A 13,695-nucleotide genomic window follows, 5' to 3' on the forward strand; every position below is an offset into this window, starting at 1 on the left:
GAAACCCTTAGGCAAAGAGACACTAAGGCTGGCAGCTGGCAGTGGAGCTGCCTGCACAGAGGGTGTGGGTGGGTGCAGCTAGCATCTGTTTCCCTGGCACATGCAGGGCCACGACAGGCTAACGTGGATATTCCCCAAATAAGTAAGACATTCAGCACCCAGCCTGGCTCCCAGCAAGAGACTACAAATTGTTTGTTGGATGAGGCCCTGTGGAGAGAGCTGCCTGGGAAGGCAGCCACAGGGCACTGGCCCCTCTGATAAATCAGCTCTCGGGGTCGGGGGGGAGGGCGGTGCGTGCGCCATGTGAGCCGTGGTCCTGCAGAGAGGCTAGGAGGGCTTCAGACCCTGATACTGGGTGGCAACGGATGTGGCAATACACTTCAGGACACTCCATGGCTCTTAAAGACATGGGAACATGAGGCTTTGCTCCTAACTGAATACATGTGAAAACACAGGCTAACCCAAGCAACATAAGACCTTACCACCAAGCCTGACCACATCCCAGCTCTGACAGCAGTGGCTGTGAACTGGAGCATTAAGCAGCCTGGCACGATTAGTCCAACCTCGCCAGGGAGGGTGTCTGCTTTCAAAAGAGCCTCTCACTGCCCAGCGTGGTCACTTAAGCAAAGGGAATCTCAGAGCCATTATCCATCAAATGGGAACAGGGCTGCAGAGGGTTAAATATTTAAAATAAGGTTTATAGAAAGAGCCTGTAACTTATTATTGATTTAACAGACATCCACACAGTGCTGAACAAATGCCAGGCCTCCTTCTGAGAACTTTTCAAATATTAATTCATTTAATCGTCACCACAGCCCTCTGGTAATGATGATCTTCATAGCAACAGTTTCCATTCACTAAGCATCTATTTCATGGCAGTCACCATGCAAACTGTAGGACATATGTTATAAACTTGTGTGCCAGTGCCCAGGGCTTCCCTTCCCCTCTGCTGGCTTTTATTTATTTATTTGTTTGTTTGTTTTTATTTATGGCCGCGTTGCGCGGCTTGCTTTATCTTAGTTCCCCGACTAGGGATTGAACCCACGCCCTCAGCAGTGAAAATGCAGAGTCCTAACCACTGGACCACCAGGAAATTCCTCCCCTCTGCTGTCTTGACAACCATTTATTGAGGGCCTACTGTATGCGAGGCCTCATTCTATGGGCATTACATTGACCAGCTTATTATCTCATTGAATCCTTACAACAATATATTGAAGTAAAATAATAATAACAACATAATAGCATGTGAGTGTTCTTTCTGTGCCAAGTGCTTTATCTCATTTGATCCTCGCAAGAGTCCCATGAAATTGGTGCTTATGAACATCCCCATTTTACAGATGAGGAAACCAAGGCACAGAGGGGTGAAGTGACTTGCCCAAGTTCAACCAGGATTCCAGAGCCCATATCACTGCTGCTACCCCATGCCACCTTGTGCCCATGGACATCTTTATTAGCTAAGTAGAGAGTGCTTATTTGTTTTCATTTGGGGGAAAGCAAGGCTGCCAAGATCTCAACTTCCTGATTCCTGGTCCCCCTGCTGGCCCCAGAATCCACATCTTTTGTCCTCTAGTTCCACATGGCTGAAGTCAATTTCAGGACCAGCTAACAGGTGGATCCCTGGGCCCAGGGCCAGGGCAGCTTACCGAATTCGGACTGCATGCCAGGGTAGATGATCCTGAACACATAATCTGTGGCCTCCTCATCTTCCTTGTCTGAAGACGTGGACTCGGACGAACCCTGAGGGCTTCGCTTGCGCAGTTTGGGAAATACTTTGCCCTGAAAGAACACATCCCAGCGCATGGTCCCTGGGACTCACCTGTCTCCACAACCTGCACAGCCCGAGGGTCTCTGCGGGGCGTGCAAGAGCCCACGCAGCCACGTAAGGGCCCGTGGGCAAGAACAGCCAGCCACTCCCCATGGCTGACACTACCCCAGCCTCCCTGGGGCTCCCACGATCACTCACCTTCCCCCGCTGAGACCAGAGTGGCGGGTCCAGCTGCCCGTGAGGGAGCAGCCCATTCTCCAGGCACGAGAGGAACTGCAGGAGGTGACCTCCCTTGGGGAAGCGGAAGGGCGGCCTCTGGATCCCGTCCTGGCTGACCAACACCACTGTCCCACCGCTGTCCACTGCCACCGCGACCCGGCCAGAGGAGACCCAGCAGGAAGTCACTATGAGACGTGGTGATGGGCCCCTCCCAGGCATGCCCAGCCAGACCCAGCGGTCCTGCTCTAAGGCTCTGGGAAAGGCCTGGGCAGAAGGGCAGGGGCAGTGGTCACCTCCTCCGAGTCCCCCTCATCCCACCCACCAAGGTCATCAACTGGGGAACTACAGGACAAGGTCAAGAAGGTGGTTGGCTTCCCTGCATTCACCCACCAAAGGAAAAAGATACCCCCAAACACCCTATGCCCCTCAAACACACTCTACAAATTGACCTGACCTATTTTTGTATGGAGGCTTTCAGACAGACCCATTTTCAGGGCAGTAATTGACTCTTGCTAGCATGTATTAAGCATTTACTGTATACATGCATAGCACGTTAAAGGCATTGTCTTATTGTAATACTCAAAAGAGCACTATGAGGCATATCTATTACTGCCTATTTTGCATATGATAAAACTGAGGCTCAGAGAGGTTATGTAACTTGCCCAAGGTCACACAGCTGGTGAGTGGCAGGACCTGGATCTGAACCCACGTCTGTCTCATTAAATAATTTAAATCACTGTGTTTTGTGTCTTGGTGAGGTACAGATTCCTTTCTTAATAAAGCAGGATGGCCCTCTGCTTGTTCAGAATATACCTTCCTTGAGCTATAAAGGAGAACTCTAGTTATAAATCTTTGATTTTCAGAACACTGACTTTGGAGGGACAAAAGCCTGGGTTTGAGACCAGACTGGGGAGCCTAGGAAGTATATCAATGTGCCATGCTGCTTCCTCACCTCTGAAATGGGAATGATGGAGCCCCTACCACTGGGTTGTTGCAACGATTAGATAACAAGCATGTGAATAGTGAGAACAGGGCCTGATACATGGGTTTAATGCTGAGCCCTTAACAAATGCCATTTGATCCTCACAGCAACCCCATGAATAGACGCTGTTATGGTTTCCATTTTACAGAGGGGAAACTGAGGCTCAGAGAGGTGAAGTCACTTGTCTGAGGTTGCACACGTAATAAGTGGGTGGGGCAGGCAGGGGATCCAGGAGGAACACCCCAGCCCCATGCTCGCCCTCAGTCCCTACCTTGCTGGTGGCAATGCAGGTAGACAATCTCCTCCAGGCGGATGGTCATGGCATAGTCCCAGTAGACGCTGGAAGGGGAGGGAGGGTCAGGCTTGCAGGATGTCTGGCCAACTCGCCGTGGGGAAGCCCAACCCATGGGCACCTCCACCCTCCTCACCAGGACCACCTATCCCCAACATCCATGTCCCCGTCTTCCCAGACTCTATCTTCCCTTTTTCTGGTTCCAGTATCCCAATTTTCCAAGGAATCCCCCCTACACACACGTTTCTTTAACCCCAGTCCATGTGGCTAAGGCTGACCTCTCCTACCCTCCCCCACCTCGAGGACTCCAGGAATGGGCACCTGACCCTGGCTTGGCCACTGAGTATATGACACTGTTCCAGCCACTGTGATTGGTTCACAGATTGCCCCATGATGCAAGCAGAACCAATGAGACTCAATTATTGGATTTATGTTAGAAATCTCTGGGAAAGAGGTGCTCCTTTCTGCTAGGAGAGTAGTGGTAAGGATGATAGAACTCTGGAGGTGTAGAGAGCCATGGCAAGAAAAAGCCTGCCTGTGAATGGAGTCAACAGTTGGGAAAGTAGAGCCAAGAGATGGAAAGAGTTCAGGTCCTCATCTGAATCCCTGGATCCAGCCATGCCTGAAGGCACTGCCCCTGGATTTTTCAGTTCATGTGAGCCAATGATTAAGGCAGTCTGAGTTTGGTTTTCTGTCACCAGCATCTAAGATAAGAGTCTTGACCAACTCCAGGCCACCATGTGTCCATGTGGTTAGAACAGCCACTCAACAGCCTTAACTGCACAGGTCTCAGCAGGGTGACCTGAAGGCTTCCATGTACCTCATTTTCCTCCTCTATGAAACGGGGCTGATAATAATATCTACTGCATCGTGTTGCTGTGAGGATTAAATGGAATCACATATTTGAAGGGCTTAACACAGTGGTGATGCATGAAAAGGCACTTGGTGGACGGTCCCTGTGATGATTTACTTAAGGTTTTCCATTTCCAGCTCAATGCCTACTGCTGTCTTCAAACAGATTGCCCTTCCCCTCAGAACACAATGGACAGTGGTGGCCACAGGAGTGCACTGTTCAAGTTTCCTTCAGATCTTGCTGTGGGGAGCAGAGCTGACCAACAGCTTCAGAGGCCACCCCTGTGGATCCACCACCACATCTGTGCTAAGGTCATGCTTCGCTTGGGCTGCTTTTAGGCAGGACTGAGCACGTGGGGGTGACAGTGTAGGTCTATTCTTGTGGGCTCGGAGACTCCTCCAATGGTCAACTTTAGCCCAGGGATTCCCTACTGATCTGGCCAAATGTTCTTGAAACTGCACTGTGTCCGAGATTCTTCTTGACCAGTCTTCCTTCCTTTCCCCATCCCTTCCCAGTGATAAGACCAGCTTCTCGGTCTGCCTGCCTCCTCCTGCTCCTCACTTTTATCCTTTGCAGGTTCTTCCCCTATTACATCTCTTCTGCACATCTAATCCTGTCTTGGTGTCTGCTTCTTGGAGGACACAAACTAACTTAGGTGTCAAGGTCAGGCAGGGTTCAAATCCCACTTCTGCCACCTACATTGAGCCAGTCTTTCCCCGTCTCTGGGCCTCAGCTTCCTCTGGTGTGAAGCAAGGAAGTTGGAATATACGCTCTCCGAGGGTCCTTCCTGCACTGGTCTATACCAGAATCAGTCTTGTCAGGATCCATGGAGTGAATGTCCTTGGACGATGGTCAAGTACACAAGCGTTTTTCCGAGTAGCAGCCTCTGCCGAGCCCCTCACAAGGTGAGTCTCAGTCAGGAGGTCCTTCCCAGGACTCCCACACCAGGCCCATCACACAGGGTTCCAATTGCCTGTTTTCTCCTCTGTCTCTCCAAGGGGTGCTGAACTCCTGGAGAGGGACTGGGTTTTTTGTTCACTTCTGCAAAATGCTTAGAGAATGTTCATAATGAATGGTAAATGCTGGATCCTGGAATGCCCAGGAAACAAGGCAACTCTCCAATTACCACCAGACACCAGCAAGGAGGATCTCTGTGGCCACAGGTCCTTTGGATCCATCTAAATTAACACCAACAAACCCCATGACTGGGATGCCTTTCCAGCTGCCAGGCTTCCTGCTAAGGGCTTTATATGCATTTTCTTATTGACTCTTCCCTGTATGTCTCTTCAGAGGTTCCATTACCACATCGCCATTTTACAGATGAACAAACTGAGGCTCAGGGAGGTGAAGTTGATTATCCAAGATCACTCAACTGGGAAGGAACAAGAGTTGAGTTTCTGTTTTCGTTTTATGTGTTCTAACGGCTTCTAGAGTAGAATTGCTGGGTCATATAGCAAGGGTATGTTATAAGAAACTTCCAAACTTGTTTGGAAAGCGGTTGGACCATCAGCAGTGTATGAGGGTTCCAGCTGTTCCACATGGCAGGGCTGAGATTTGAGCCAAGTCTGGGCTGACTCCAGAGACCAAATATCCACCTTTCTGGTGGTATTTCCCCTTGAACATCAGGAAACCCAGCTGGGGCGTTATGATCCTGGTTGTGTAAGAGGGAAGTCTGGCTGGGAAAAGAGGAAAGAGATCCTGAACCTCCTCCTCCTTATCGTCATTGTCCCTTGATCCCCAGAGGGATGCTGCAGCCCCTGGGTTCCCCCCTTTCCCGTGCTAACACGCACATTTCTGACCCCTGGCTGTTTTTATTCCAGTGAGCCTCAGTTCCAGGCAAGGATAACAAGGATAGATGGGGGTTCAGAGCCCATGGCTGGGAAAGTTCCCAACCCCATTAGCAGTGACCTTCGAAGTGCAGATTCAGCCGGAACTAAATATTGAAGCACTTATGATGTGCCTGCCCGCAGAGGAAAAGCAGCAGCAGAAACAGGCAGAAACAGAGTCCCCGATGATTTGAGCTGGAGGGAAGATGCTTGGCAACCATTTGGCCCAATGCCTTTCCCAAAACATTAACATCAAAAGTTTCCAGCCCACACAATCCTGGGCTTAGGTCCAACCAACAAACAGGGTCCTTGTGTTGTTGAAAGCTTTGATGTTTGGTGGAAGACACGTCAATGTTTAGGAACCCCTGCAGACCCTTGGGGAACCCTTCATGTTTTGGAGAGCTCATCCTGTCCAACCCCCTCATTTGATAGGAGAGGGAAGCCGAGGCCCAGAAAGGGGAAGTGATGTACCCCAGGTCATCCAGTGAGGTGAGGACCGAGCAAGGACTTGGTCCCATCACATCCATTTATCCATTGCTTATTCGTTGTCTCCTCCAGTACAATGTAAATACAGTGTAAGTTCTGAAAAGATCGATTTTCCTCTCCTTTTACGCATCTGTTATCTCTCTTGGACCAAGCACAGTGTCTAGCACATGGTAGGTACTCAGTTAACATTTGATGAATGAATCCAGGTCCCCTGACTTCCCTGCTTTGCTTCACAATTATCTGATATCTAAAGGGTGAGACAGTCGGAACACAAGTAGGTACAGATTTATTATGATTTTGTAAATGCTAAGAAGGAGATTCAGGGCTCCGTGGGACCTGAACTCAGCTGGGAGGTCAGGGAAGGCCTGATATATAGAGGTTTCAGGTGAATAAGCTGATAAAAGGTTCAAGGGCAAGAGCATTTCCTCGGCTCCCACATGGCTCCTCCCAGAAGGTTTCGCCATCAGAAACTCAGGAGTCTGGCTGGAGCTGAATTACGTGGCCCAGCTGAGGACTGACGGCACCTCCCAATGACAGTCTCTGAGGACAGATGGTAACCCTTGCCCAGGAAGTGATCAGCTTAGAGAATGATATTAATCACACCAAAGCCTGGCGTTAATCGCACCGAGGCTTAACACTACACAGAATACAATGACAGTGCTCTGGTTACGGCCCTTGAAAAGAGTCCTTATTTTATATATATAAATATATATATTTATACTTACAAATACGTATATATATTTATAGATGAAATCCTATAATTTCATGATGTCTGTTTGCCACTGCAGGACAATATGAAAGGCAGAGGGGATGACGGGATGGCTGTTAGGGCTGCATCGTGGGTACTTGAGTTCTATTTTTATGTTAGAAATTCCTCATAATCAAAAGTTTTGAAGAAATCAAGAACATGTACAATAATAATAGAGCCCGATGTGGACTCAGAGCAGCAAAACCCATCATTCCTCCCCCAGCAGCAGCCAGGACTCCCCCAGCTGAAATCACCGGGCTGGCGGCACCTCTGCACGGCGGCCTCCCTGTGTTTTCCCTAAACTTTCCCTAATTGCGCTGGAACACAGGGGATCGCAGGCAGGGAATCCCTGGTCCCCGGGTCTCTTTGAAGTGTGACTCCAAGGCCTTTGCTGGGTCTTATAACTCGCAGGGTATTACAGGAGATACAGACCTGGACCAGATGCTCACAAACAACACCTCTGGCCTTCCTTTTGCATTGAGTGATGGGTAAGGTGGCAGGAGACCGGAGAGTATTTGCCATTTGCGGGCTTACGAGATCTTTGTTACGATTTCTCTCTCCGGGTGGTGTTTGCTCAGGGCGCTGCCTAATACCTATATCCTAAGATTCTTCCAGTCAGTTCCCAGATCCTCCTGAGTTACCCCACAAGGCCACAGCTGCAGGGAGCCTGGACCAAGTGGCCATAACAACCAGACGGAGCAGGGGCAGAGGCGGGGCACAAGGGACGGGGCACAAACATCCCTGCGCCGAGGGGAGGGGAGGCTCCCAGCACCCTACCTCTTCTCGTAGTCCAGGTCCCCCACAGACCCGTTCATCAGCTGGTTGGGCGTCCACTTCAAGGTCATGACGTCAGCTGTCTGGTGCAGGGACAGATACCCCGGCACAGCCTCCATGTCATCGCTCTGCAGAGACAGCAGGACTCAGGCCTGACCACAGTGCTGGCATCACAGTGGACATGGGCCCTGGCCCATGTGACTCAAGGACACACAACCAGAACCAAGAGGTTGGCTCATTCCCTCCATGGCCACGTCCATTTGGAAGACCCTGAACCTCCCTCCAGGTGGCCGTGCTAAGTCAACCACCACGATGGGTTTGGTTCTATAGAGTCCAGCTGTGAAAGCCGCCCACCCAACCCTTTCATGTGGCTCAGGAGGGACATGTGGGGTCGAGGGGGATCTTTAGAACCAGGAAGGGGGCTCTGTCCTTTCAATAACACCCTTTCCAAAACAGAAGGCATGTATCTGCCATCACTGTGTCCAGTCTTAAGGGAGAAAGAGACGGCAGCTGAGTTCTGTTCCAGATATTACCCAGAAGCCCCTCCCCAAATACCCTCTCCATACTCCCCGCCCAGGAGCTCCATCCTCTGCCTTCCCAATATGTCTGCAGGGCTTCTCACCTGCTCTGCTCTATCCCAAGTGGGGTTTGGCGGAGGGGGCTGTCTCCAAGCCTCACACATAAGAAGCAGCCCTCCTCCCCCCAAATTCACCCCCACAACATGTGGAGACAGACAACTAACATTTACTGAGCACCGAGGGCGGACTGAGCATGGCTCCACTCCATAAATATCTCAACCACACATGCCAGCAACCCTGGGAGGAAGCATCCTTGCCGTATTTCATCGATTCTAAGATACACAATTGTTTTTCACATTTTAGTGCACCTGAAACGGGGATGCCTCTTATAATCAGCGGCATCTTAAACTGTGACATAGTTGTCCTTGCCCGATCTGGTGCAAACTCGGTCTCGGCTGTTTATATTGTTGTCCCTTCAATGACGCTTTGTGCTATCGTTGTTACTCCACATGTGGAGTACAGGTGTTTTTTTAAAATGTCTTCGAAAAGATTAGACTGTGATCTGATTGGAAAAGTGATTATGTATGCAGGAAGGCTGGGCACAGAGCAGTGGAGTGGAGTGTGATACTGGTGAAGCAGACACATCATTCACCCTGCAGGGGTGACCACACTTCCAGACTTTCTTGCACAACAACCAAGTGCACACGCTTGCAGGAAAGGCTGTACCTCCTGTGCTCTTGATCAGAGGTGGGCAAGCTTTTTCTGTAAAGGGTCAGATAGGGAATAATTTTGGTTTTGTGAACAATACAGGTTCTGCTGCAACCACTCAACTCTGCCATGATAGCGTGAAAGCAGCCATATACAATATATAAACTAATGGGCATGGCTGTGTTCCAATAAAACTTTATTTACAAAAACAGGTGGATATATATAATAATATATATGTATGTATGTATAACTGAACCACTTTGCTGTACACCTGAAGCAAACACAACATTGTAAATCAACTAAAGTTCAATAAAAATTGTAAAAAAAAAAAAAAAAGTAATAAAGTATCAGGAAGAACATAAATGGTAAAAAAAAAACACAACAAAACAGCAGGTGGAGGGCTGCATTTGGCCCACACCCTGTAATTTGTTGACCCTGTCTCTTGATGGAACAAAAAATTATATTAGATAGAAAAATAAGGGCAGTGATGACTGTGACTCAAAAAGTGATACAGAAGATCGGAATCCTGGAATGTGACGATGTTTTGGAACTATCTTAACTAATGTATTTCAATTATATTTCCCCTTGTGTATACTTATAAGAATAATGTATGATTAAAAAAAACTATAAATAAGTCTCAAATATCTCCTTCAAAAAGTATAAAATAAAATTTCCTAGTGAGAAAACACTGCGTATAATTTAATAGCATTTTAAATTTCCTGACGGTTGTGTTAATAAATCAGGCACCTTGGGACTTCCCTGGCTGTCCAGTGGTTAAGACGCTGCACTTCCACTGCAGGGGGCGCGGGTTTGATCCCTGGTCAGGGAATTAATATCCTACATGCTGCGCAGCATGGCCAAAAAAGAAAAAATCGTGCATCTTAAATTCATGGCTTCTTACAACTGAGGAAATAGGGTCTCGTGCCCACTGAGATGCAAATACTGAGGCTCAGAAGGAGAAGTGACCTGGGGCACCCAGTGGTGGCAACTGTGAGCGCAGGGCTGGAGTGGCCAACAGCTCTCTCTCTTCCTCCTCCCGGCTGAGCCCAAACACAACGCTGATCTCGATGGTCCAGGGAGGGGACAGCAAAGGAGATATCACATGGGGGTGGGGCCTTCATGTGTCTTACTCGCCACCCACCCCTGGGGCTGCACTCAGTGCTGGGGCATAGAGGGCGACTGATAAGTGGTACAGACTCTGAATTCAGATCATAACTCTGCCCCTTACTCCCCTGTGTATGGGCCTCAGTGTTATCATCTGTGATAATACAACTTGCTTCAGATGGTTGTTGTGAGGTTTAAATGAGTTAATACAGTTAAAAACACTTAGCACAGAGCCTGACACATAGGAAGCGCTCCATAACTATTAGCTGTGAAGACTTTCATCTTGATATCCTAAGCATCTAGTGTATAGTGGGTTCAGTACAAATGAGTGAACTAAATGAGTGAGTGATTACAACAGAGAATGATAGACAGCTGGGTGGACAGATGGATGGATAGATGAACTGGAAAACAAATGGACAAATGAAGAGATGGATTAATGATGAGTAGATGGATGGATGAATAGATGAATATAATTATGGGTGGATGGATGGAGGTAATGATGGGTAGATGAATGGATGGATGTAATGATGGGTAGATGGATGGATGAATGAACAGGTGGTTGGGTGGATATAAATACAGGCAGATGGATAAAGAAATGGTGATGGATGCATAGATAGAGGGATGGGTGAATATAGAGACTGGAAGAGAGTAGACTGGCTGGGTGGGTGGAGATTTTGACAGATGGATGAATAGATGGGTGAATGGGTGGATGGCTCGATAGATGGATGAGCAACCAGGAGCCAGAGGGAACTCCTCCTCTATAACCTGGAGCCAGACCCCCAGTGGAAGAACGGGCCCAAGACGAACTCTCACCGGCTGAACCAGAACGTTGTTCTTGCCATAGAGCAGGGTGGCCCGGGAGTTCTGGTGCAGGGACTCTACATAGTCACGGGCGGAGAGGGACGGCCGGTCATCCATGCTGCTACTCGAATGCCTTTTCTGGATCTGGCAATGTGCGGGGAGGTGGCAGATGAGGTCTGGAGTGACCACCAAGGCCCCGGTCCACTCCCCACCTCCATACCAAGTCCAGAACTCAGCCAGACTCCCTCCCAGCGCCCCACCGTCCACCCCACTCACGCAGAGGGCCGGACGCTTGGTGGGCGAGTCCTGTCGCAGGTGCAAGCTGTGGATGCGGTGCCTCTGGACAAGCTCGTCGGCTGAGGGGTCCGTCCAGAAGTGATCAGAAGTCTTCATCTTGGTGTACTCCAGGGCGCAGGGCCCCACTGCGGAGCAGACAGGGGCTAGGAACCCATCTCCCTGGAAAGTCCTCCCTCCCTTCTACCACCAGACGGACCACTTATTTCACCATCTCTCCCCTCCAGGCAGCTGGCATGACCCAGGGTCCTGCTAAAGAGAAACCAGCACAAGACCCTGAAAGCAAGAGGCAGGGAGCAGTTTTGAAGGGAGAGGCTGGTGGGAGGCGAGAGAGGCCCTTAGGAGGTGCCCCCTGGAGCTGAGACCAGAGATCCAGAAGAAGCTCAGAGCACTGGACCACTTACCCAACAAAGATGCAAGGATGGGGCCATCCACGGGGTCCATCAGGAGAGCTTCCTTCTCGTAATACTTACTAGCAAGAGAGGAAAGGACATGCAGGGTTGGATGGTGAGCAGCGGAGGGCACACAATCAACTACAGCCTGATGGTTAAGAGCAGACTGGGTTCAATGCCTCTCTGGTCACCCAGTACCTCTGTGAGCCTCAGCTGTCCTATCTGTAAAATGGGGATAATAATAATATGTCTCATAAGCCTGCCAAAGGATGTTTGAGAGAGACAACAGATGTAAGGCACTTAACACAGTGCTTGGCTATAACTGCTTAATACATGGCTTATTAATAATACATTATTATTAATAATGAGAGTAACAGGGGCTTCCCTGGTGGCGCAGTGGTTGGGAGCCTGCCTGCCAATGCAGGGGACACGGGTTCGAGCCCTGGTCTGGGAAGATCCCACATGCCGCGGAGCAGCTGGGCCCGTGAGCCACAATTACTGAGCCTCCGCGTCTGGAGCCTGTGCTCCGCAACAAGAGAGGCCGCGATAATGAGAGGCCCATGCACCGCGATGAAGAGTGGCCCCCGCTTGCCGCAACTAGAGAAAGCCCTCGCACAGAAACGAAGACCCAACACAGCCATAAATAAATAAATAAATAAAAATTTAAAAACAAAAACAAAAAACTAAATGAGTAAAATATGCAAAACTAACATTGGTTTAAAAAAAAATAATGAGAGTAACAGAAAAAATCATTAGAAGGCTGCCGAGGCCTGGCTGGTTCTGTCTGCTTCTCTTGCATCTTCCATTTCAAACACGAAGTCACTTAGAGGCTCAGATGATGTCTGCCCTTCCAATGTTATTGAGGCAAACATATGCTTTTTAGCTGTGGTGTGTCCTCAAAAGCTGTACTAATAGGCCTTCCTGTATGGAAAACTAAAGCAGATGATGCTGGCCTGACATGCTCAAAAATGCCCCCGGCCTCTGACTCTCCAAAATAACATGCAATGTTGTCAATACATTCGTGCTGAGTGTTTTGTTTTTTGAGTTGCTGTGTACTGGTTTCTAATTCTTTGCAAACTCATACAATCTAGAAACTAACAGAACTTCAGAATTGGAAAGGACCTTGTTCTGACCTCCTGAGGGATCTCAGGCCCAGAGAAGGTAAGTGACTTGCTGGAGGCCACACAGCAGGTGGATGCAGGCTACACCCAGCAAGCTTAGCTCTTCTTCCTGTCCTACAACAGGGGGTGAAGAACACAGCATCTGGAGTCGGACTGAGTGGGAGCCCCGCTCGGCCACTCCCTCCCTCGCTGTGTGTCTCTGGGCAGGTGACTACCTTCTCTAAGCTTCGTTCTGTGCCCTCAGCTGTAAAATGGGAAGAATGACAGAACTCACCCACTTGGGGTTGCTGGGAGGAGTCAATGTCCAACTGCATGTATTAAGTCCCAGCACCGGGAAGTTCTCACTAAATGTGGCAAAATCATTGTAATTTTACCCCAAAGAAATCTTCAATCAACCATAAAATTGGCTGAGGCAGAATGACACATCCTGGACATGCTCAACATCAAGTTTATACATTTTGGTGTCAGATCTGAAGCTACTACTTTGAGACACTTTCCAGTCCACCACTCGTATTCTATTCCAAAAATCAGCACAGTTATGTGATCATAACCTGGAAATAATGTCTTAAAATAGTAGGTAGGTTGGGAGCAAGATGTGACTATATAGGGTAGCCCCAAAGAGTTTCTTCCAGGTGATGGGTTTCTTTGGAACAGTTCTATAGCCTGAGTGTGGTGTTGGTTTTATGAAACTATGCATGTGTTAAAATTTCATAGAATTATATAGCAAAAAAAAAAAAAAAAAAAAAGAATGTACCAATACTGTTGGTTTAACAGTATTGTGTCAATGGCAATTTCTTGGTTTTAAGACTTGT

At 48.8% G+C, this 13,695-nt stretch overlaps 1 protein-coding gene across 8 annotated transcripts in view; it reads right to left on the minus strand.

The window, feature by feature from the left end:
* The window catches only part of SGSM1 (small G protein signaling modulator 1), a 95,144-nt gene that overhangs the window by 41,454 nt on the left and 39,995 nt on the right, over positions 1-13,695 (minus strand). For 7 of the 8 annotated variants that reach the window (XM_059895198.1, XM_059895196.1, XM_059895193.1 and 4 more), the window contains 7 exons: positions 11,775-11,842; positions 11,353-11,498; positions 11,089-11,220; positions 7,949-8,073; positions 3,238-3,305; positions 1,964-2,127; positions 1,644-1,776 (listed from right to left, as the gene is read on the minus strand). In XM_059895198.1, coding sequence (XP_059751181.1) covers positions 1,644-1,776; positions 1,964-2,127; positions 3,238-3,305; positions 7,949-8,073; positions 11,089-11,220; positions 11,353-11,498; positions 11,775-11,842 — 836 coding nt within the window. The remainder of the gene's footprint in view (positions 1-1,643; positions 1,777-1,963; positions 2,128-3,237; positions 3,306-7,948; positions 8,074-11,088; positions 11,221-11,352; positions 11,499-11,774; positions 11,843-13,695) is intronic. The other variant, XM_059895192.1, reaches the window with a different exon arrangement.

The sequence above is a fragment of the Balaenoptera ricei genome, chromosome 14 (assembly GCF_028023285.1).
Source record: "Balaenoptera ricei isolate mBalRic1 chromosome 14, mBalRic1.hap2, whole genome shotgun sequence".
In the NCBI taxonomy this organism is placed as follows: Eukaryota; Metazoa; Chordata; class Mammalia; order Artiodactyla; family Balaenopteridae; genus Balaenoptera; species Balaenoptera ricei.